Genomic DNA, 24,821 nt, shown 5'->3' with positions numbered 1-24,821 from the left:
AACATTATTGATTTAAAAAAAAAAAAACATGCTGAAGATAGTGAAAGAATTCATCTAGTAACACATGAAGTGTTCAAATGTAAAAATAAATCTGTGAACTAGTTGAAAAAGTTGTTATTCCTGATGTTATTACTATTTCCTAAACAAGGAAGGAAGGAGTTGTTATTCCTAACGAGCGCTAAACAATGACGTCTGTAAACTGAACGAAATGTTATCGTATTGCAATAATTCCCAGTTTCCTTATTCTACATTTTCTTTTTCATTTTAATCATGATCCCCAGTTTCCTTATTCTCAATTTCCTTTCCTCCCAATCATTATTCCCAATTTCATTACTCCCTACTTCCCCTTTTCATTTTTCCTTGATCATGATCCCCAGTTTCCCGATTTCCTTTGCTCCTAATCTTGATTCCCAATTTCCATATTCCCTATTCCCATTTCCTCCCCCCGATCATTATTCCCAGTTTCCTTGTTCCACATTTCCTTTTTCATTTCAAACATGATTCCCAGTTTTCTTATTCCCTACTCCCCTTTCCCCCCAACCATTATTCCCAATTTCACTACTTCCTACTTCCACTTTTAATTTTTCCTTAATCATGATCCCCAGTTTCCCTATTTCCTTTCCTCCTAATCTTGATTCCCAGTTTCCTTATTCCCTACCCCCCCCCCAATATCACATTTCCTAATTTCTTTATTCCTTTTTCCTAATAATTTTTCTTAGTTCCTCTACCCATACCCCCCCCCCCCCCCCAAAAATCATGGTTTCCAGTTCCCTCCCTTGTTCCCTGTTTCCCTTTACCTGTTTTTCTTAAACATGATTCCCAGTTTCCTCATTCCCTACCTCCTCTTTTCCTTCTCTCTAATCCTAGTTCTTAGTGTTCTATGTCCTTTGTTCAGGTAGCGTTTATACCTTTTGTCATCTACACCTGTGTGTTTATGATCCTCTCTCTCCTGCTGTAATTAAACTCTTCATTAGTTCCACTTAATGTCATGTTTTTTTCTTCACTTCAGTTTGTAAATGATGTTTAACACACACACACACACACACACACACCCCATGAAGAGGCTATAGATAAGGACCTACACGTTATGTGCGATGGCGGTTGATGTGTTACTGCGCTACTTTACTGCTTACTGTGTGTTTATTATTATCCTGACAACAAATAAATAAATAAAAATAAGATTAAACAAGATTAAAACATCATACAGTATATGTACAGCACATACAGATTGCACATCATTATGTAAATGAATCAGGTGTGTGTGTGTGTCAGTGTGTGTGTGTGTCAGTGTGTGTGTTTCATGGCAGACGTGCAGGAAATCTCTGTATACAGAGGTCAGTCTGTGAAGTTCACCTGTCCACCTCACTGCCTGTAGGGGGAGACACTGAGTCATGCAGGAGGACGTCCTGGAGGACTGGACACACACACACACACACACACACACACACACACACACACACACAGGAGTACTTTAATGTTACGTTCAGGGGTGGAGTTTGTCTAACAGTGTTTGTGTGTAAAGCTGATTTACCGTGCTCATGTTGGTTAGTGATGATGATGAAGGTGATGAGGAAGGTGATGATGATGATGGTGATGAAGGTCAGAGCAGTTTCCTGATCCTGCGTGTGTGTGTGTCGATGGTGGCGGTGCTGCGGTCGCTGGAGGACATCAACACGTCCAGAGCTTCATCCTGACGCTGCAGCTCACTGTCCGCCTCCAGAGCCAGAGACTTCAGCTGCAGCAACATCTACACACACACACACACACACACACACATTATAAACACACATACATAAACACAGACACACACACACACACATTATACACACACACACTCACATTGTACACACATTATACACACACACACTATATACACATTATATACACACACACAAATTATAAACGCACATACATCTACACACACACAGACACACACACACATTATACACAGACATTTTACACACATATTATATACACATTATATACACACACACACACAGACACACACACAGATTATATACACACACACACATTATACACGCACACACTCACATTGTACACACATTATACACACAGACACACACACACACACATTATACACACACATATTATATACACATTATATACACACACACACACATTATACACACACACACTCACATTGTACACACATTATACACACAGACACACACACCTTACACACACACATTTTACACACACACTATATACACATTATATACACACACACAAATTATAAACACACATACATCTACACACACACACACACAGACACACACACATTATACACACACATTATATACACATTATATACACACACACAAATTATAAACACACATACATAAACACAGACACACACACACACACATTATACACACACACTCACACTGTACACACATTATACACACACACACACATTATACACACACACTCACATTGTACACACATTATACACACACACACACACACACACACACACACATTATATACACATTATATACACACACACATCCACACACACACACACACACTCTCACATTATACACACACATTATATATATCTATATATATATATACACACACACCACACACACGTTATAAATACACACACATACACACCACACACACACACTCCATATACAGTACATTATACACTCACGGCGCACCTTATTAGGAACACCTGTACACCTGCAGTTATCTAATCAGCCAATCAGGTGGCAGCAGCACAATGTATAAATAAAATAAACTGTTTTTCGAGTGGTGCGAAAAAACAGAAAACATCCTGTGAGCGGAGGATCTGCAGCCTGAAACAGCTTGCTGATGAGAGATCAGAGGAGAATGAGCAGACCGGTCTGAGCTGCCAGGAAGGATATAGTAACCCAGATAATCACTCTGTACAACCACGGTGAGCAGAAAAGCATCTCAGCACAACAACATGTTGCACCTCGAGGTGGAGGAGCTACAACAGCAGAAGACCACATCAGGTTCCTCTCCTGCCAGCCAAGAACAGGAATTTCTTCTCTTTCTTTCTTTCTTTCTTTCTTTCTTTCCTCTTTAATTCTTAATTTTCTTTCTCCTTTCATCCATCCATCCATCCTCTCATTTTCATTTTTTTCCCTTTTCTCTGGTGAAAGAATCACCTTTTATCTTTTATCTTCCTTCCTTTCTTCCTTTTCTTCTTTTTGTTCTTCACTCCTTTCTTTCTCTTTCTTTATTTCTTTCATGCCTTTCAAAATGTTTTATTTTCCTTTCCTTTCTTCTGTTTTCCTCTCTCTGTTCTTTGTTTTATCTTTTCTTTCTACCTGTTCTAAATAATCCTAGATTGTACTTTTACTGTTTAGAAACATCAGAAGTGCAAATAAAAGAGAAATGAAGACGAAGAAGAAGAAGAAGAAGAAGAAGAAGAAGTGATGAACCTGTTTGAGCTCCTGCGCCTCCTCCTGACTCACTGTGTTCTGCTGGACATGGAGCTGAACTGGAGTCAGATCTCCTGCAGGAAGCTGTACAGGAACATCTGAGTCTGAACTCGCTCCTACACACACACACACACACACACACACACACACAGAGCATCAGTAAAGCAGAATCCCTGCAGTGTGCTGTCCTGAGTAGTGAGGTTTTATACATACTGTGTATAAAAAAAAGGAGTGATGCTGCCATCATGTGGCCAAACTCTAAATTACAGTCTAATCTTTTTTTTTTCTTTCAAAGATAAATGATTTCATTAATCAGTGATTTAATTTAACAAATTAAATTTACATTTAAAACAACACTTGTCCTTTTAGAGGTGCTCACTGCGTAGGCAGCCTAATCCAAGTGTGTACAAGTATAAGTCTACTTCCATATAAGGAATTAATTGTTCGGTTCCTGTTAGTACTTTTAGATAAAATTATTTTAAACTCAGTTACAGAACAGCGACTAGCGAAACAACATACAAGTTACACGTAGCTAACTGTAACGTCATGGTTTGATTAGCTTATTTAATGAGTTATCGTACCTGCGCCCCAGAACGCCGTGCTCCCTGGTGTGATGTCATCACTGGGCGTGGCCTGGAACCCTGAGTAATCCCTGGCGAACTCCACCTTCTTCTTGTACTGCACTTCGAGGACGCACAGCGCCTCCGCCATCTTGGCTGACAGTAACCTGAAACACACGTCTGGTTTTCCGATGTGGCGCTGCCGCACGCTGATGTCACAAACGCCATGCACACGGATCTCGTCCACTTCCTGTTTGTGGAAGCGATGAACGAGCCGGCTGTTAGCGTCGCGCACCTCCAAGGAGGAGACTAGCAACACCAGAGCGCCGGAATTCACATCAGCGCCGTTTATATCACCGCCGCGGTAAAACACAACCGGCACGCTCAGGATCTCTCGAGACGATTTAGCGGAGCCTTCAGTGGGCGGAGCTTTAGCTTCACCTTTACCCGGTTCCGGGTGGCACTTCCTGTTCCAGGGAAACTTACCGAACGGCCACCACGCGGGAGACTCCAGCTCCGACAGCAACCTGAATACACACAGAGACAAGGTTCTCAAACATCATCACCAGTTAATAGTGTGAATGAAGGTGTGTTCTGATTGGCTGAGAGCAGGAGAGATGATCAGTGTAGAAATACTGAAGTAGAACTCCTGGAGATACCATTAACCATCCAAAGAACCCTTGAGGAACCTTCTTTTAAACTGAATTAGAAAAAGTTCCATCTTGCAAATTACAAGCCACAACTACAACAGGAACCAGGGTCATCTCTCAGTACTTTTCTACAGACCAGGAACTATTGTGGTGGAGCTTGGAGTACTGAAGTAGAACCTCTGTAGATACCATTAACCATGAAAAGAACCTTTTTCATAAATAGAAAAGGTTCCATCTTGCAAACTAAAAAGCTGTTATTCCAACAGGCACCAGAACTGATTCATGCTGCAGAGTTGGCACTTTTCTTTGGGACTATTAGGATCTATTGGGGTGGAGCTTGGAGTACTGAAGTAGAACCCCTGTAGATACTATTAACCTTTAAAAAGAACCCTTAAGGAACCTTTTTTATTTAAACAGAAAAGGTTCCATCTCGCAAATTAAGAACTGTTACTAAACAGCTGATTGGTGGAGCAGATGCAGTTATGAGAGCCGATTTGTTGCTTACTTATCGGCCACGCCCAGGTCGGACTCCATCTTGTCGAGCTGGTGGATCATGTGGTGGAACTGTTCTCCCTGCTGACTCAGCGCCCTGCCGGTGTGTGAGAGTGTGTGCTGGGCGTCGCTCACCATGCTGATGAGTCTCTGGCCGCGGCTGAGCGGAGTGTGTGTGGAGTGTGTGTGCAGGGCGAGCGACTCTCTCCAGAAGTGCTGCAGGACGTGGAACACGGCGCTGGCGCTCGGTTTCAGGGAGGAGAACCAGTGCTTGTGGGCGTCGCGCTCCTGCAGGGTCACGGCGCTGAAGATGAAGCAGGACGACTCGGTGTTGATGTGTGTGACGCGGGACAGCGGGAGCAGCAGAACCGCACCTCCGTCTCCGCCTGACGACGAGCTGAAGCGCACGGCGCTCGGGGTCAGTGTGAGACGGCCGCTCGCCCAGCGCTTATCGCCGTTAACGTAGTAGGAACACGGCCAGCTGTGAACCAGAGCCTCGCCATCCATCACGCAGGAAACACCGGAACACTCCTGAACACTCAGGATCAACAGGAACAACCGGAACAGTCAGTTCCACCTCCTGGGGGAACCACACACACACACACACACACACACACACACACACACACACACGCTTGTTTGTTTTAACCTCTATATTATACACTGTATAATACAAGGTTCCATAAAGAAGGTTCCATAAAGAAGCGTTCTTGCGTTTGTGTCTCCAAGGAAATGCAAAGATTTTAAGAAGAGTTCCCCATTAAGAAAGTGTTCCAAAGAGAACCCCTTCGGAAAGATAGAACCATTAACCATACAAAGAACTTTTAAGGAAACCAAACAACAAAGAGGTTATTTTTTTCCAGAGAAGTAGAACCAAGTTTCAGGTAGAACCTATTAAGATACCTGTAACCATTAACTATTTAAAGAACCACATTGTTTTTATATGAGCGTGTGTTTTATTTGTCACTCTAAAGGTTCTTCAGTTTGGGACTGAAGTTTGGAACACAAGGTTTCTGTGCAGAACCTACAACAGAGGGTTCTTAGTGAACCTCTTAAGAGACTTAGGATTAGTGCAAGAGCCACTGAGGAACCCTTTTTTCTTAGACTGCACCTACAAATGGAAATGGTTCCCTCTGGAACCCGAAAGGTACAGTGTTCTTCAGTTTGTCTCTCTGGGGGAACCTTAATACTTCTATGTAGAACCTACAACAGAGTTTCCCTTTCAGAAAGGGTTCCAAATAGAGTCTTCTAGGAGACCTAGAATCTTTCTGGAACTTTTTGGAAAGTGTTCCAAGCAGAACCTCTTAAAAGCCCTAGAACTATCTAAAGAACCACTGAGGAATCCTTTTTTTTCCACTAAGAATGTACGTATGAATGGAAAAGGTTCCATTAGTGAACCAAAAGGTCCACAAGTGGGTTCTTTAGTTTGTGTAACAGAAGATTTCTCATTAAGAAAACATTCCAATTAGAACCTTGTAAGAGATTGAGAACCGTTAACCGTCCAAAAAAAAAAAAAAAAAAAAAACTCTAGAGAACATATGTTTAAATGGAAAACGTTCCAGCTGGCACCTGAGAGGTTCTTCAGCGTGTTCCTCAGGGGGACTCTCAAACGTTCTATGTATAATCCTGAAACAGAAAGGGTTCAGAAAAAGGGTTCCCCTTCAGATACCACTGAACATCCGAAGAACCCGTGAGGAACCCTTTTTTCTTGGAGTGTAGTATGTATAAATGGAAAAGCTTCCTTCTTGGGCTCCAGTGGGGACTTTTACGTTGTTATGACTGAATGATTAATCATGTGAAGAACCCCTGAGGAACCCTGGTTTAAATCCTGCACCTGACTCAGATGCATCTCCGCTGTAGTAAACTGAGGTACATCAGGAACCGAGCGTCTCAGGGATACGTGACATGACGTGATTGCGAAGTGGGCGGGGCTTACAGTTTCAGGTAATACGAGTGGACATTAATAAAACTAGTGATGTTTTTATTACTGCAGGTAAAGAGAAGATGTTTGTGTGAATGCTGCTGGTGATTTTAGACATTAGGTAAGATTAGGTCTCTAACGGTTACATCCAGGTTCACGAAGCTCCGCCCACAGGAAGTTCAGTGAAGCTGAGTGTCTATAAAATGACTGACAGGAAGCGAATGCAAACCCAGACAAGCTTTCTGGACCGGACGTCAGGTTTCTGGACGGGTTCTGAAACCGTGGTCGTGTTTTACAGATCCTGCAGGTTCCTCGTAGACAGAAGAGAATAAAGAAATCGTCTACAAACAGACGTGTCGAGACTCAGGACACTGAACACAGCAGGAACAGAAGTGTAGAATAATTAGTGTAATAGGTGTGAGATCACCTTTCACGCAGCAGACACCGAGACGCTCAGCACTGGGCCGAAGATGAAGATGATGATGAAGATGATGATGATGATGATGATTAAAGACCTAAACCAGGAGGAACAAACATCACAAACAAGACACAAGACCTTCAGATGATATTTTTTTTTAGAGATTTATAAACATTACACAGTGTACATTTGTGTTTAGAACACGTGACCATGTCGTCATGATTTATTTATGTATAAAACACAGACTGTAATCTCTCTCCCTCTTCCATTTCTCTCTCTAATTTCTAAATATTCTTCCATAAATATTAAAAAATGTTCTCATTTCTCTCATTTCTGAGTCCTTTCACAGCCAGTCTGTGTGTGTGTTTTGTTATTTAAATACTCACAGTTGTGGATAAAGCGGGACAGGGCCAGTTTCGCTTGTTGTGACTCGTGTGTGAGTTATTTACATCTTTAAAATCCTCATAAACACCAAAACACAAACACAAACACGGAAACCACTTCCGTCACCGATGCGCTCGTGCGCCTTGTAAATAAAGCATTAGAAAATGCGGCTCAGCGCTTTAACCTGCATCCTCTGTAAGGACCCCGGTTTTTTTTTTAGGTAGCTTTGTTTCCGCCTGATTCAAATTCACATCTTTTAGTTAGCGGTGACCAAACATATAGGCATTTAATTTTTTTTAATTAAAAGTTTAATTGTTATTTAAAAATTATTTTTAAAAATTGTATTTCATTCAGATTGGATAAAATGGGGGTTTAATACAGAAAAAATACTTTATATACTTTTGTTAGCAAGCTATTAGTAAACAACGCTATTTATTTCACTATTATAAATTTATTCACAAACATCTTTTAAAACAAAAACAAAAGATTTATTTCAAATAAAAATATTTAAATGTTTATCTAAAATATTGACAGTGCTGGTTAAGACTGCACCAGGAAGTCAACTGGGTGCAGAATATACAAAATACCTAAAATGGCGGAAACACCGGAAGTGGCGGCCTTGTTTACAGACCGATATGGAAACGATACCAGGACAAAGCGTTCCGCATAAATGAAATAAACATCTGTTTTTACAGACAGAATTTATTCAATTTATTCGACGGTCTTAGATATTACTTACAATAACGTTTAAATTAAGAAATCTTATTTTAAAAATCGCTAAAATGTTATATGTTATTTGTGGGTAAATCATCGTTCGGGTGTTGTGTGTCAGTGATTTTCTTCCCCTAGAAAACACACAGTCCATGATTAGATAAAGAAAAGAGAGAAAATTCGGATTATTTTCGCTTGTAAACCTACAAAACTAGATTTTTAACTGCTTGTGTTATGAGTTGTAATTTTATGCCAGTGTAACATCTGATATTTTTCAACAGAAAAGAAAAGAAAAGAGTAGCAGCTATAATGCTCTAGTCATCAGTTGCTTTGATAGAAAGCCATGGCATGCTGATAAATACAGGTTATAATAATTAGGTTATAACAAGGTTATAAGCGCTTTAGTGCCATGCCATGGACAGAGAGACGTTAGGTGCATGCAGCAGCCTGGTGAAGTTGGACCGTCAGCCATGCGCTCAGCTGCAGCCGTCTCACTTTCTGCACTACATCCAGACAGAAATCCCCTACAGCCTGTTCTTCAGCAAACACCTGCTGAACAACCAGCCGTGCATGTTCTCCTCCAGCTTCACCCAGAACTGGAGCTGCAGGAGCCGCTGGGTCGGCCACGACGGCAAGCCCGACCTCCACACACTCCTGCAGGAGTTTGGTGAGTGGTTAGTATGTACCTCAGGTCTGGGTGAGTGTGTGTGTGTGTGTGTGAGGAAAAACACACCTGTCTAACACTGTCGCGCTGTGTTTACAGACGAGACGCCGGTACCAGTGGCAGACTGCAACACCAAAGAGTACAACTCCAACCCCAAACACACCATGAGCTTCAGAGATTTCCTCTCGTACTGGAGGGACTACATCCAGAACGGACATTCCTCACCTAAAGGCTGTCTTTACCTGAAGGACTGGCACATGCACAGGTACACACACACACGCACACAGAGCACTAAAGGCACATGCACAGGTACACACACACACACACACACACACACACACGCGCACACACACACATGCACAGGTACACACACACACACAGAGCACTAAAGGCACATGCACAGGTACACACACACACACATGCACAGGTACACACACACACACGCACACACGCACACACACACATGCACAGGTACACACACACACACACGCACGCACACACGCACATGCACAGGTACACACACACACGCACGCACACACGCACACACACACACGCACATGCACAGGTACACACACACACACACAGAGCACTAAAGGCTCATGCACAGGTATATACACACACACACACACACACACACACAGTGTCAGCCAGCACATATTTACAGCTCTGAGTGGGCGTGGCTATACACCATATCTGAGTGGGCGTGGTTATGACTCCATATCTGAGTGGGTGTGGCCATGACTCCATATCTGAGTGGGTGTGGCCATGACTCCATATGTGAGTGGGTCTGGCCATGACTCCATATGTGAGTGGGTGTGGCCATGACTCCATATCTGAGTGGGTGTGGCTATGACTCCATGTCTGAGTGGGCGTCGCTATGACGCCATATCTGAATGGCCGTGGCTATACTCCATATCTGAATGGGCGTGGCTATACTCCATACCTGAGTGGGCATGGCTATACTCCATACCTGAGTGGGCGTGGCTATGACTCCAAATCTGAGTAGGCGGGCCTATACTCCATATCTGAGTAGGCGTGGCTAAACTCCATACCTGAGTGGCCGTGGCTATGACTCCAAATCTGAGTAGGTGGGCCTATACTCCATATCTGAGTAGGCGTGGCTAAACTCCATATCTGAGTAGGCGTGGCTAAACTCCATAACTGAGTAGGCGTGGCTATGACTCCAAATCTGAGTAGGTGGGCCTATACTCCATATCTGAGTAGGCGTGGCTAAACTCCATATCTGAGTAGGCGTGGCTAAACTCCATAACTGAGTAGGCGTGGCTGGACTCTGTATCTGAGTGGACATGGCTATGACGCCATATTTGGGTGGGCGTGGCTATGACGCCGTTTCTGAGTGGGCGTGTCTTTGTGCCCGTTCATGAGTATCTGTATATATATGGAAATGAGAGCGACTCTGAGTGGGCGTGCCTTGAAGGTGAGAATGAGGTTTAGGAGCCATATATGGAAATGTGGGAGTGTCTTTGTGGCCATATATAGAAATTGTGTGGTGTGGTGTTGTGGCCATATACATGTGGGCACGCTGTGCCTTCAACTCCATATATGGAAATGTGGGTGTGGTCTATATGCAAATCAGAGCTGCCTTGAAGACCATAAATGAGAATGTGGGTTTGTGTTTAAAGTCTTAAATTGGAATTTTATTTGTGTCTTAATTAGAGCAGCACTTCTGAAAATGTCAGAGTGGGTGTGTCTAAAACAGTGCTATTTATTGCAGGATGTTTCCAGAGCACCACGCCTACACCACGCCCATCTACTTCTCCTCTGATTGGCTGAACGAGTACTGGGACACGCTGGACGTGGACGACTATCGCTTCGTCTACATGGGGCCTAAAGGATCCTGGTGAGAGTTAATAATCATTATTACTACACTAACACTGTTAGCATCTTCAATAATGATCACGTTAATGACGTCACCGTCTTTAATAACGATCATGTTAATGACGTCACCGTCAACATCTTTAATAATGATCACGTGACGTCACCGTCTTTAATAACGATCACGTTAATGACGTCACCGTCTTTAATAACGATCACGTTAATGACGTCACCGTCTTTAATAATGATCACGTTAATGACGTCACCGTCAACATCTTTAATAACGATCACGTTAATGACGTCACCGTCTTTAATAAAGATCACGTTAATGACGTCACCGTCAACATCTTTAATAACGATCACGTTAATGACGTCAACGTCTTTAATAACGATCACGTTAATGACGTCACCGTCTTTAATAATGATCACGTTAATGACGTCACCATCTTTAATAATGATCACGTTAATGACGTCACCGTCAACATCTTTAATAACGATCACGTTAATGACGTCACCGTCTTTAATAACGATCACGTTAATGACGTCACCGTCAACATCTTTAATAACGATCACGTTAATGACGTCAACGTCTTTAATAACGATCACGTTAATGACGTCACCGTCTTTAATAATGATCACGTTAATGACGTCACCGTCTTTAATAATGATCACGTTAATGACGTCACCGGCAACATCTTTAATAACGATCACGTTAATGACGTCACCGTCTTTAATAACGATCACGTTAATGACGTCACCGTCAACATCTTTAATAACGATCACGTTAATGACGTCGACATCTTTAATAACGATCACGTTAATGACGTCACCGTCTTTAATAACGATCACGTTAATGACGTCACCGTCAACATCTTTAATAATGATCACGTGACGTCACCGTCTTTAATAACGATCACATTAATGACGTCACGTCAGCATTGTTAACACTGACTCCCAGAAGATGAATAATATTAAAAAGAATGAACAATAACTGTAGTAATTTGCGAGTGTTTGCCTCAGGACGCCGTTCCACGCCGACGTGTTCCGCTCCTACAGCTGGTCAGCAAACATCTGCGGCCGTAAGAAATGGCTGCTGTACCCCCCGGGGCAGGAGGAGTTCCTGCGAGACTGCCATGGAAACCTGGCATATGATGTCACATCCCCCGCCCTGCAGGATCAGCGTCATTTCCCACGATTCAGTGAGGCGTGTCGCCCCCTGGAGGTCATTCAGGAGGCTGGAGAGATCCTGTTCGTCCCCAGCGGCTGGCATCATCAAGTCTACAACCTGGTGAGGATCACGCTGGGGTTCTACACCACCAACACCATCCACCAACACCATCCACCTGGTTTCAAAACCTAATATAAGTGTCTTTTATTCTAATATTAAATTTAAATGCTATTCAGATTGGTGTAGAAGTTTATAGACTATTCTTTGGATATTCAATCTTTCTAAAGGGCTTCTGCTTAGAACCTTTTCTGAGAAACCCTCCATTATAGGGATCTGCAGGGAACCTTTAAGAGTTCCTCCACAAGAACAGCCTGGAGAACTGATTCTATATTTAACCTTTTTCCCCACCACAAACGTATATACTTAATATTTCATATAGAAAGTAGTAAAATGGGACTATGATGTAAATATGTAAATTTTTATTATTGTTGTAATTGTTTAAACGTGTTTAAAATGTAGATGTCTAGTATATAATTAACGATATTTAATGACATATAAAGTCTGCTCTTATAAAAGCTAATATTAATGGATAATAAATGATCAAAATAAAAACAAGTATTAAAATGTAACTTTTTAAAAAATGGCCTAATTATTAAATTAATATTTATTGTATAAAAAGATAAATATTTAAAATAAAGTATGTAATAGTTAAATATGTATTAAAGATGATAAAGTATGACATAAGATGAAGTTACAAGATTTTTAAGAGACTTCAATTACAATTTAAAATTATATTATATAAATAAAATATCCAGAATTTCACTTATGAATGCTTTAATTAATTCATTCATAATTAATTGACTTTTTATTATATACGCAATATTTGCAATAAATATAATATTAGAATTAATATGTATGTGTGTGTGTGTGTGTGTGTGTGTGTGTCAGGAGGACACCATCTCCATTAACCATAACTGGCTGAATGGCTGTAATGTGGATGTGGTGTGGGAGTTCCTGCAGGGGGAGCTGAAGTCTGTACAGAAGGAGATAGACGAGTGGAGGGACACCATGGATTCATGGGACAATCACTGTCAGGTAAGGGTGAGGACAGGTACGATACGATACGATACACGCTCATCATCATCAGGTAGCAGTGAGGACAGGTACGATACGATACACACTCATCATCATCAGGTAACGGTGAGGACAGGTACAATACGATACACACTCATCATCATCAGGTAACGGTGAGGACAGGTACGATACGATACACACTCATCATTATTATCGATGATGTCGCTTCATTCGTTTATTCTTGTCCCAGGTGATGATGAAATCGTGTACGGGGATCGACTACGCAGAATTCGCCTCCTTCCTCAAAACCATCGCTAATCACCGCATCTCCTTCCTGTCGTCTCGCCACGGAAACGCGTTCTCCGAGACGCTGAGTGCTCTTGGGCCTCACCACGCGACCTTTGACCTTCAGAGGGTGGCTCATATCTTAGAGAGCATGCTCAGCAACGAGGATTTTAAGCGAGTGGAGGTGTCTGCGCTGGGCTTTAACGTGGAGGAGCTGCTGCAGGAGATCAGAGACGCCATCAGCAAACACAACACCGCATACTGAACACCTTCAGCACCTTTAAACACCATTCAGCACAACATCAAATAACCGATGATCAGCTCACACCTCGCGGAGAATCATCCTGAGCATCCCTGTTTCAGTGTTACTAATTAATAACTCATTAATAAACTATTTATTAACGAGCCGCAGTCACTCTGTTTAATTCAGAGCAAAACACACACACTTACAGGATATTTTAAAAATAAACTTCTTATACACATTATGAATAGCGTTACGGTTTGTTTTATAGTCCTCCAGCCATTTTATCCTCCTTCTCTTTTTAATAATTTACCTGAAATGTTTCAATCATTGTTTTCATTCTAAACAACATGAACAAGAACATATGGCAGTGAATATATTGGAGATGTGATGTCATTACTGATCCAGATGTTTTTATTTAAATAAACAGAATTAACATTTCAACATCAAACTCGAACATGAAACGATATTCGTAACAGATTTTATATTAGCATGTCTTAAATAACTTTTATTTATCGGTAGTGTGAGATCAAGGACATGTTAATGAACGTGTTAATATCTCCTAACCCCCGAGTCCGGTCCTAAACCTGAGATAAACCTTTCACCAAACCTGAGTTCAGTTCTAAACCTGAGGTCGGTCCTAAAAACCCAGAGTCCGGTTCTAAACTCAAGTCCATTACTAAACCCAAGTCTTGTTCTAAACCAATTTATGATTTATTTATAAGGTGCTTTTAACTATATATATAGTCACAAACCCAAGACCAGTAATAAACCCAGGTCTGGTTCCAAGCCCAAGTCCGGTTCTAAACCTGTGTCCACTCCTAAACCCAGTCTGGTACCGAGTCATAAACCAGAGTAAGGTCCTAAACTGGCCAAGCCCAGTTTTAAACCCGAGTCCAGTTCTAAACATGTATCCAGTCCTACACCCGGGTCTGGTCCGTTCCCAAAACCAGAGTCTGGTGGTCAACCTGTGCCTGATCCTAAACCAGAGTCTGATTCAAAACCCGAGTCTTATTCTAAACCTGTGCCTGATTCTAAAAAACCTGAGCCTGATCCTAAACCCGAGTCTGATCCTAAACCCGTGTGTGATCCTAAACCCATGTCTGATTCTAAACCCATGTCTGATCCTAAACCCATGTCTGATCCTAAACCCGAGTCTGATCCTAAACCCGTGTGTGATCCTAAACCCATGTCTGATTCTAAACCCAAGCCTGATCCTAAACCCATGTCTGATCCTAAACCCAAGCCTGATCCTAAACCCGTGTCTGATCCTAAACCCGAGTCTGATCCTAAACCCGTGTCTGATTCTAAACCCGAGTCTGATCCTAAACCCAGCTCCACCGATTTAAAGTTATGTCAGAAGAATGTAAGATATTGTTTTTGGCACAGCAGTAGAATCTGGTCAGTCCCCGTCCTTTATTATTATTCATGTTGATTGTATTAATGCTTATAGTTTGTCCTTCATGTCCTTGGGCCACCAGTCTGGCACAGACGCCGTGAGCGTCACTTTTTCACCCTGAGTGGACGACACAGTGAGGGTCTCTTTGGCGTGACTCAGGCGTACGAGGCCCAGCCCAAGCTCCCCGACCCCTGACCTTAGTTTCCCCGCCGCTTTCCCCTGTGCTGACTCGATTGCGCCCCCCAGCGGCAGGTCCTCCACGGGTACGGAGAGGCTGAGGGGCATGAGGCGCTTTCGGATCACGCCTGTGTGGTGGGTGCGAGCCGTGAGCTCCTGTCCGATGTAGCACCCTTTAGAGAAGCTGATCCCGTTCAGGAAGACGAGGTTGGACTCCAGAGGCAGAGCTTCGCCTGGGGGGAGGTCTCGCACACCCTCCGGCACACCTACAAACATCAACACGTTAACCACCATAATGGCACATGACACATATCACTGATCACTAAATGTACTATTTATTTTACTATCTATTACCATTAATTTACTAATTATTTTTTTACATTTAAAATTGCTGGTAGACTTTTTAGTAAAAATTTACAATGAGTTAGTCTAAGCCCAATCCAAGGTCCAATCCTAAACCTGAGTACAGTCATAAGCCTGAGTTGGGTCCTAAGCCCAAGTACGTTCATGAGGCTGACTACAGTCCTAAGCCCAAGTACACAAGTTTACATTTACATTTATGGCATTTGGCAGACGCTCTTACCCAGCGCAACTTACAGTAAGCTACAGCATGGTCCTAAACCAGAGTACAGTCCAAAACCAGAGTACAGTCCAAAACCAGAGTACGGTCCTAAACCTGAGTACGATCCTAAACCAGAGTACAGTCCAAAACCAGAGTACAGTCCAAAACCAGAGTACGGTCCTAAACCTGAGTACAGTCCAAAACCAGAGTACAGTCCAAAACCAGAGTACGGTCCTAAACCTGAGTACAGTCCAAAACCAGAGTACGGTCCAAAACCAGTGTACGGTCCTAAACCTGAGTACGATCCTAAACCAGAGTACAGTCCTAAACCGGAGTACGGTCCAAAACCGGAGTACGGTCCAAAATCGGAGTACGGTCCTAAACCTGAGTACAGTCCAAAACCAGAGTACAGTCCAAAACCAGAGTACGGTCCTAAACCTGAGTACAGTCCAAAACCAGAGTACGGTCCTAAACCTGAGTACGATCCTAAACCAGAGTACAGTCCTAAACCAGAGTACGGTCCAAAACCGGAGTACGGTCCAAAATCGGAGTACGGTCCTAAACCTGAGTACGGTCCAAAACCAGTGTACGGTCCTAAACCAGAGTACGGTCCTAAACCTGAGTACGGTCCTAAACCTGAGTACGGTCCAAAACCAGTGTACGGTCCTAAACCAGAGTACGGTCCTAAACCAGAGTATGGTCCAAGCCCAAGCCCAAGTCTGGACCTAAGCCTGGGTGTCAAATTCACTCCCATCAAAGAGCATTGCCATGGAAACCAGATTAACCATGTTAAATTTTTATCATAACCCTCTATTCCATCAGTGATTTGGGTAAATGAAAAGCACTGTAATGTACTAACATCATCATCATCATCATCATGATTATGTGCAAATGGAACAGGGTGTACCAATTTTGTAGCGATGGCGATGATACTCATCAGTGTTGCCATGGTTACAGGCTGTGATGATTCCTGCAGGATTCTCCTGGTTCCTGGTGATCAGTCTCCAGCCCATCAGAGGGGTTCTGGGATCCTGGACCATTGCCACCACCCCATCTCCGTTCCTCAGCTCAGGCCGAGGTTCAGATTCAGGTCCCAGCCCTTCGGCAGTGTGTGTGCAGTGTGTGTTCAGTCCCAGTAAGGCCCACAGCGACAGGCCTGGACACGCCTCCACCAACACCTTACGCCGGATCTTATAGATGTTCAGGTGATGTGTGATGGAGTTCAACACCGAGCTGTCACACTCGAGGAGGACGCTGGTTGGGTCATCGCTGCTTTCCTTCAGACTAATGACCAAACGTGATTTACACAATTAGTCCATCACACTAAACTGGTGTCTATACGCTTCTATTACTTGTTAGCAACACTAGCTTTGTAGCTCAGGGACAAAACTAAAGAACCAAACTTCACACCAAACTTTGAACATATCCTGGAGAATTGGATACGTGTGGTATTTAAATATTATCCCACAGTTGGTTGATTAATTTTCTATAACAGCAGCTCTGACAGTAGTGCAGCCGCAAATCACAGGTTTATTCATAATTAATGCGGTCGTTCTAGTACGTTATCGTTTCTATAGCAACAGCTCATTCACAGGGACGTTCCGCAGATAATAAACGGATTAAAAAACAATTGTACTCATTGATATGGTGAAGTTTCCTATAAGGAGAAATGTGTTTATTTAATACGTATGGAAGGAGTCTCCAGTGTCAGCGCTTTGTAACAGTCAGAGGTAAAGCTGTAACTTTAAGTTTTCCGACATCTTCAGGACAGAGGAGTTTACGCTTCTTTGCTGTCTTTTGTCTTATTAACTTGAAGACAGAGAATAAAGAGAGACTGGTGAGGGGACGACTGTTTACAGCTGCTATAACGTAAGTGACAACAGGAACTAACATGTTTCACTGAACATTGAATGTAACTATAACGGATAAAAAGTATGATGGCCGAACAGAGCAGGATGTGTTATCCTCGCTATCTCTCCTCCACAGCCTCGTTTACTTCTCTGGTTTATTCAGATTGGGAAATGTCCCACTGGGTGGAGGGAGATATACAAGTGTGTGTGTGTGTGTGTGTGTGATGAAGCGCAGTTACTGTAATCACCCCGAGGTCGATTAACAGCATACAACTCAAGTGTTTATTATTCCTCTTTTACTACATCAATGTTCCAACAGTTACATTTTTTTTTATGTATTAAAGAATGAGGTCATACTTTTTATCCGTTTATAGTTACAGCTAATGTTCTAGAAACAAGGTAGTTCCTGTTCTCGCTTCTGTTAAGGAAAATTAATCAACACCTTCTGACCAATCACAATCCAGACCTCGGGAGTGCGGTGATTACGCTCTAAGGTCAGGTGCTGTGTGAGTGTGGAGGTTACCTGTAGATGATGACGTCATACAGGGTCCTGCCCTGCACGTTGAGCAGGTGTGTGTACAGGGCAGTGTGTCCACTCTGCTCCAGCGCTCTGACGTCATTAGTGACGAGTCCCTGCAGGTAGGAGTGTGTGTCCTGACCGCGGATGTTGATCAGAGCTCGGTGTGTGAGTGTGTGACATGTCCACACCGTCTCCACGGTGCTATAACGCCTAATAACGCCGCTGTATGCGCGCGCGCAGTGTGACACTCGGAGAACGCCGCACAGTAAAGCCGCCATCTTTAAAACCACCACTAACACACAAGCAAACACATCCCCGCTGTCACTACCCTTTCATTTTAGTTTCCCATGGTGCTGTGCGAATCTCACACACACACACACACACACACACACACACACACACACTTCAGTGCAGCTCAGCACCAGCGTCCTCTCGCGTCTTCCACTGCGCATGCGCAACACGTTCAAACTCACGCCTACTGCGCAGTTAGCGTTCCTCTACACTATGCGCGTTGCGCATGCGCACAAAGTTGTAACGGCTCTGTGGTAGTTTGTTTACAGATGAATATTTCTGGATGAATGTATGAATTAATATTTGGATGTTTAAATCTATAGGATTTTCTTTAAAGATAAATATTTATAGATTTATAGATTAATATATTTAACATGGAAAGGATTTTGTGCTAAAAAATAAAATTAAAATACGAAAATTAAAATTCAACCCCAAATTTATACTTTTTTTTCCCATATGTGTGTGCAGAGATAGTGCCAAAATAAAAAATAAATAAATAAATAAATGAGAAATGAGATAATGCAATCTGCAACTTTTTATTTTCCATGTCATCATGCAACATTAGTGTTAAAAATAAAAATAAAATCAAAACTTTTTTTCATGTCATTGTCTTCATTATATCAGTATTTTGTGGCCATGATTAAAATAAAATGCTAACAGGAAAAAAGAAGGCAAAAATGAAAATGCAATGCATACTCTGTCTTTTCTTTTTTCATAACATTAGGCTACACACCTGACAAAACGCAAATTACAAAATAAAATGGATAAATAAAATCAGAATCAGTTGGAGAGTGCAAGTACGTGATTCTCTGAATTGAGAAGGAAAGTGTAAACGATCACTGTGCCGTCTGATGGTCATTTACTTTTCACTTAACACTTTGTCTCTTCACTTTCAGGTTCTCTGATATGCTAACGCTCGGTCGAGGCAAAGCTGTAACTTGTAATTATCCGACTACAGCAGAGTAAAGTTCCTCTTCTCTTCTTTTACATGAGTTTATAGCAGTACTGGCTTTAGATCAGTTAATATACAGCTGAAGACTGGAGAAAGACCAGCTGTCCCATGAGAGCATCAGATTCCTGTTCTTAGCTGACTGGAGAGGAACCTGACGTGATCTTCTGCTCCTGAAGCTCATCCAGCTCAAGGTTTGATGTGTTGTGTGTTCTGAGATGCTTTTCTGCTCACCACGGTTGTAAAGAGTGATTATTCGAGTTACTGTAAACTTCTTGTCAGCTGCTTGTCACCAGTCTGCTCATTCTCCTCTGATCTCTGATCAACAAGCTGTTACAGGCTGCAGATCCTCTGCTCACAGGATGTTTTTTTTGTTTTTCGCACCACTCTGTGTGAACTCTAGAGACTGTTGTGTGTGAAAATCTCAGGAGATCAGCAGCTTCTGAAAAACTCAAACCAGCAACCATGCTACGGTTAAAGTCCCAGAGATCACACTTTTTCTCCATTCTGACGTTTGATGTGAACATTAACTGAAGCTCTTGATCTGAATCTGCAGGATTTTATGCATTGTCCTGCTGCCACGTGATTGGCTGATTAGATAACTGCATAAATGAGCAGATGTACAGGTGTTCCTATTAAAGTGGACGGTAAGTGTATATTTACAGGCTATTATTAGATTAATATTTATTTAACATTATTTTGCTAACAAGTGTTTTTTATTATAACTGTACAGGATTAGTGTTATTTACACTAGAGAAACAGATGAACATGCTCGTCTGTAAAACTGATTTGCCATGAAATTGTTTTAACACTGCGTTTAAGGAATATGAAACATTCATCTAAAATCACAAAGAATTTTACAAAGTTTAAAAGTTATATATAAAAGAAGATTATTATATAAGAATTTATTCCTTTAAACAGAGACATGTTGTGATCCGATATTTATCCCGAAAACAGCTGCTTGTGTCTCCTGTTCTGCAAATTCTCTAATTCAACAACAATAACAAGCAACAGACAAGAAAATTATTCAAAGAAAAATGACAAGATTAGTAAGCAGTGGTAGAAGTTATATACATAAAAGTAATCACACACACACACACACACACACAAACACATAAATATGGATGGAAAAAAATAAGAGATGGGAGAAAATTTATATTGCAATGCTTTTGCGTTTTTCTCTCACAATTTTTTAAGTTCTTTCGCCAAGATATTTGTGTTCTCTCACAATTTTCTTTTTGCATTCTCTCATAATTTTTTTCGTTCTCTCACAATTTTTTTTGCATTCTTTGGCAAAGATATTTGCGTTCGGGAGAAGTTCGTGACAACGCAGAATTTTTGCGAATGAACGCAAAAGCAGTGAAATATAAATTTTCCGCCCATCTCATTTTTTTTTCCATCACCATGTCCCCTTAGGGGCTCCGTACATTACTGGATATTTGATGAAAAACATATACTTAATTTACTAAAACAATAATTAATGCTATACTTCTAGCTCTAATTTTCATCACTTAATCTAGCCATTAATGATGTTAATGATGTTCAAACTGCATTTGGGACACAGCTGGTCAAAAACAAATACTTTACAATGTTTAACGTAGTAATAAAGTCACGTACCTGATTTAGTTTGCAGTTCCAAGTCAGACTTACGTATTTTTACACATTTGTCACAAAACACGATGAAACATAAAGACAAAAGAACACTAAAGCCAGCTGTTACGGTCATCGTACATTTATTATTCATTTTAAATTACACATCACAGTTACGGTCGTAAGGCACATCTGGGGAAAAGATTCATATATTTTTTACAATTAGCATAACAATGTGCATTTTGCATAGCCTCAGAGTTGTTGTTTTTTTCTCATGTCAGTAGAAAACATTGCATAGGCGCCATTTTAATTCACTTCTATTTGCACAGAACAGGAAACAAACGTTTCTGTAAGACTTTAAATGTCATCCCTCCTAAAATCTGTCTAAAATTAAACAACTAAAGCTAGCTGTGTCACGTTAGCTAGCTGTTAAATAAGATTTCTATGGGATATGTTAGCTAAATGGACTAGCCAGCTAATAGCTCTATATAATACTGAATATTGCTGGTTAGAGCTGCTAGCTGAGTGAGCAGTTGTTAGAAGAGTAGCTGGTGTTTAGCTGCTGTTATTCTAAAAAAAAAAAATTAAATATGAAATAAAATAAAGTCTTTAAAGGGCTAGTCAGCTAGTCATAAATACTGATGCTAAATTAGCTAGGTTAGCATAGCCAGATTGCTAACTTTGCTAGCTAGCCATGTTATTAGCAGACATACCTAAGTAGCATTGTGTCCGTGTTACAATTACGCTCTTATTTTCAAAATTCAAATAACATTTTGAGTTAAAATATGTGCTTAGGTTAATTTTCCAAAACCGTCACTTTTTTTAAGGTCACAAATCTCTCGAGGTTTATTTACACTGTTAGATCTTTTTTTCTCTCAGTAACATAGTGCAAGTTTCAACTATAACAAAAAATAAATACAAGATATTTACACACACAACACAGCTGGTTAATTTCTCTTTATCTCTTCCAGAGAGTTAAACTGAGCGTGACGAGAACAAATCTATACCACAGTCATGCGCTGATAATCATTTATACGATACATCGCAATACCGTTGTTTACGCTTAATATAGTAGAACGTAAACTCTACGTAAAATCTAAAGGGTCTGAATATGTGAATAAGTGTTAAACATGCAGAAACATGATAACAGTCAGAATATCGTAAACATGGAGAAACATGATAACAGTCAGAATATCGTAAACTACAACTATACAAGACAATGGTGGTGTTAATTAAATGTAACGTTATTATTATTACTATTGCTTTTCACTAAAACTGACACGTCAGTAAAACTACGATTTTACACGCACTACGTCCGAAATGTCAACACTGAAAAATTCTAGTTATGGAAAAGATACTATATAATATTAGGAACTGCATGCTTATTGGTTACTTTATTTACAGCATTAACCATATGTACAGAGATACAGTAATTTATTTATGTTTAACGAATCAGAAACTCCACCACACCACTGACTGATTTAAAGCATCATGACGTTGACGTGTTGGGACGTACCGTAGTGGGCGTGTCAGTGGGCTGGGCTCATTCCAAAGCACCAAATCGATCACATTTCAAGTTAAACTCCAGCCTGATGCACATTAAAAATGTTCACATTGAAATATTTATGATGTGTTCATTGATCCTGGTGCTAATCTGTTGCTTGCTGAAGTATGTTCATTATTCCTGTGATGAGTTAGCGGTTGTTTTGTGACATCACAGTTATTGCTAGCGCAGCGTTACAGCGGTGTTTAGTAGGATATTAGCATTTCATAGAGCCGTGTTCACCATTTTCCAGAAAAGTGCAATGTTACAATCAGGGTGTGCATGAACTACAGTACTGTGCAAAAGTCTTGGCACTCTATTCTTTTTAGTACAAACTTTGTTATAGATGTTTATTTTCTGACTTCTACATTATTGATTCAGTACAAAAACATTTTAGATTCCAAACATTAGTTTTCCAGCACAAAATGAAATGTTACAGAAAAATGTTTGTATGTCAGTAAAGAAAGCAGCAGATTCCATAAGAGACACTTTTCAGATAAAAACATAATGAAGGCTGCTGGGTTTCGCTGCAGAAATAAGAAGCGAGTCGACAGTCAAAGTCTCCAGAAGAACTGTGGCTGCTTCTGCAAGATGCTCAGTAACACTTCCAGCTCATTTCCTTATAAAACTGCACACACTGCACCTCAGATACTGATTTATTTTATTTAAAGTGAAGGATCGTCACATTAAATACTGACTTTGTTTCATTTATTACTGTTTACTGCTCTTTATAGGATTTTTTTAATGTAGAAACATTTAATTTCATTATTTTTGAAGGCGTCTTTACTCTACAGCATTTCTTTACATGTGACTAAGACTTTTGCACAGTACTGAGTATTAATAAAGAGATTTATTTCAGTATATACTGACATGTAGGTGTGTGTATAACATAAATAAGACACACCGAATTTGAGCTAAAATGAGACAATTAACCCAAATCCAATAGCCAGTTATTTCACCAATCATATAAATATAAATAAGCATAAACCTGATATTCTATATAATTAGATTTGTGCCAAAAGAAGAGAAGAAAAACTCTCTGATATTGAAAACAGTGAACTCAGGGGCAAAAATTTTACACGGTCTTCAAATAAACAGCGTTCTCTTTATTAACAGTGTTCTAAACTTCCTTTTCGCTAATCATGGTTTATGAAGAGTTTATGCCAGAGTTTTCGTTTACGTTCGCCATTCTGGCACAGTCTTCTCATGTGGGCAGGGCTTAACAGCGATTTACTCTCATTGGTTACTGAGATTTGGATCGTCAGCTCGAGTGTCCAGGTGAGGAGGAGGAGGATGACGCCGTTCTGTGCCGCTCCTGAGAGCTGATCTCGAAAAAATAGTCATACGCGATTACCTAAACCTCAAATATTAATTACAAAATAATATACTAACTAAGTAAGTAAATAATCTCCACTACAAAGTACAAACACTGAAACTACACAGAGAACCGCATCCAGAACGTTCTCCAAAATTCACACCACTGAAGTCTCTACTTCCAGGTCAGGGATCTGTCCATCCAAATCTCACTAACCAATGGAAGGAAATCACTGTTAAGCCCCGCCCACATGAGAAGATTGTGCCAGAATTGCGAACGTAAACTCGCGAAGCGTAAACGAAAAGTGGTTTTCTTCTTTCTCATTGTATTTTTTTTTGTTCATTTCTTGAAAAGTTACGTTCAATACTTTTGGCACAAATTTAATTCCATAATATTCGATATGTACATTATTATTATCTTTATTATTGTCTCTCGATGTCTTATGTGGCTTTTATTTAAATTTTTTTTAAATTCAGTTATTTTCTGATTAAATTTTAAACACTTTTTTTTTTTTACAGGATGTGATGCGACACTGTGTTTATTATCTTTAATTTTTTGTTCGTTAGTTCAGAGTGTCTGAAAATGTTTATGTTTAAGTAAAGTTAGTTTATTAATAATCATTCCGGGATTTTCACACGGGATTCACACTCAACACTATTCTGAGGTGTTTAGAGCAAAACACTGAGAGATTTTACAGAGATTCCGACTCGATATTTATAACCCGGTTCCTGCACCGAGGATTTCAGTCAACAACAATAATAACAATAATAACAATAATAATAATGTT

General features: G+C 40.8%; 4 protein-coding genes across 7 annotated transcripts in view; 1 reads left to right on the top strand and 3 right to left on the bottom strand.

Moving 5' to 3' along the window:
- Nucleotides 1–762: 762 nt before the first annotated feature.
- Nucleotides 763–8,071, bottom strand: snap47 (synaptosome associated protein 47). 3 transcript variants are annotated; one of them, XM_053233561.1, is made up of 7 exons: nucleotides 7,862–8,071; nucleotides 7,485–7,572; nucleotides 5,150–5,716; nucleotides 4,016–4,521; nucleotides 3,468–3,550; nucleotides 1,532–1,747; nucleotides 763–1,414 (listed from the first exon to the last, which is right to left on the bottom strand). In XM_053233561.1, the coding sequence occupies exons 3-6, from the start codon at nucleotides 5,641–5,643 to the stop codon at nucleotides 1,601–1,603; spliced, it is 1,230 nt and encodes a 409-aa protein (XP_053089536.1). In that variant the 5' UTR covers nucleotides 5,644–5,716; nucleotides 7,485–7,572; nucleotides 7,862–8,071; the 3' UTR covers nucleotides 763–1,414; nucleotides 1,532–1,600. The 3 variants fall into 3 exon arrangements, with proteins under 3 accessions (XP_053089536.1, XP_034159180.2, XP_026766075.3); XM_034303289.2 differs by having other exon boundaries at nucleotides 3,435–3,550; nucleotides 7,862–8,066; XM_026910274.3 differs by lacking the exon at nucleotides 7,485–7,572 and having other exon boundaries at nucleotides 3,435–3,550; nucleotides 7,862–8,067.
- A 411-nt stretch (nucleotides 8,072–8,482) lies between these two features.
- Nucleotides 8,483–14,082, top strand: jmjd4 (jumonji domain containing 4). The gene is made up of 6 exons (XM_034304059.2): nucleotides 8,483–9,237; nucleotides 9,334–9,499; nucleotides 10,970–11,095; nucleotides 12,091–12,358; nucleotides 13,187–13,333; nucleotides 13,563–14,082. The coding sequence occupies exons 1-6, from the start codon at nucleotides 8,985–8,987 to the stop codon at nucleotides 13,860–13,862; spliced, it is 1,260 nt and encodes a 419-aa protein (XP_034159950.2). The 5' UTR covers nucleotides 8,483–8,984; the 3' UTR covers nucleotides 13,863–14,082.
- Nucleotides 14,083–14,231: 149 nt separating this feature from the next.
- On the bottom strand, nucleotides 14,232–18,805 carry iba57 (iron-sulfur cluster assembly factor IBA57). The gene is made up of 3 exons (XM_026910268.3): nucleotides 18,350–18,805; nucleotides 16,884–17,260; nucleotides 14,232–15,680 (listed from the first exon to the last, which is right to left on the bottom strand). The coding sequence occupies exons 1-3, from the start codon at nucleotides 18,622–18,624 to the stop codon at nucleotides 15,286–15,288; spliced, it is 1,047 nt and encodes a 348-aa protein (XP_026766069.1). The 5' UTR covers nucleotides 18,625–18,805; the 3' UTR covers nucleotides 14,232–15,285.
- Nucleotides 18,806–21,302: 2,497 nt separating this feature from the next.
- The window catches only part of gjc2 (gap junction protein gamma 2), a 28,418-nt gene continuing 24,899 nt past the window's right edge, over nucleotides 21,303–24,821 (bottom strand). For both annotated transcript variants that reach the window (XM_026910226.3, XM_026910228.3), the window contains exon 2: nucleotides 21,303–24,821. This exon is cut by the window's right edge and continues 1,351 nt beyond it. The gene's annotated coding sequence lies outside the window, so the exon portion shown is untranslated.

Source organism: Pangasianodon hypophthalmus, chromosome 4 (genome assembly GCF_027358585.1).
Source record: "Pangasianodon hypophthalmus isolate fPanHyp1 chromosome 4, fPanHyp1.pri, whole genome shotgun sequence".
Lineage (NCBI taxonomy): Eukaryota > Metazoa > Chordata > Actinopteri > Siluriformes > Pangasiidae > Pangasianodon > Pangasianodon hypophthalmus.
Note: the sequence above shows the minus strand (reverse complement) of the source record. Positions and strands in the feature narration are given on the sequence as shown.

Coding starts and splice junctions, on each gene's coding strand:
- snap47 (XM_026910274.3), bottom strand. CDS start 5,643: ATGGATGGCGAGGCTCTGGTTCACAGCTGGCCGTGTTCCTACTACGTT. Junction 4,522..5,149: donor GACCTGGGCGTGGCCGATAA/GTAAGCAACAAA, acceptor GTGTGTATTCAG/GTTGCTGTCGGAGCTGGAGT. Junction 1,748..3,434: donor AGGCGCAGGAGCTCAAACAG/GTTCATCACTTC, acceptor GTGTGTGTGTAG/ATGTTGCTGCAGCTGAAGTC.
- jmjd4 (XM_034304059.2), top strand. CDS start 8,985: ATGGACAGAGAGACGTTAGGTGCATGCAGCAGCCTGGTGAAGTTGGAC. Junction 9,238..9,333: donor CACACTCCTGCAGGAGTTTG/GTGAGTGGTTAG, acceptor CTGTGTTTACAG/ACGAGACGCCGGTACCAGTG. Junction 13,334..13,562: donor CATGGGACAATCACTGTCAG/GTAAGGGTGAGG, acceptor TTCTTGTCCCAG/GTGATGATGAAATCGTGTAC.
- iba57 (XM_026910268.3), bottom strand. CDS start 18,624: ATGGCGGCTTTACTGTGCGGCGTTCTCCGAGTGTCACACTGCGCGCGC. Junction 17,261..18,349: donor TATGACGTCATCATCTACAG/GTAACCTCCACA, acceptor TTTGGTCATTAG/TCTGAAGGAAAGCAGCGATG. Junction 15,681..16,883: donor TCGCCATCGCTACAAAATTG/GTACACCCTGTT, acceptor TGATGTTTGTAG/GTGTGCCGGAGGGTGTGCGA.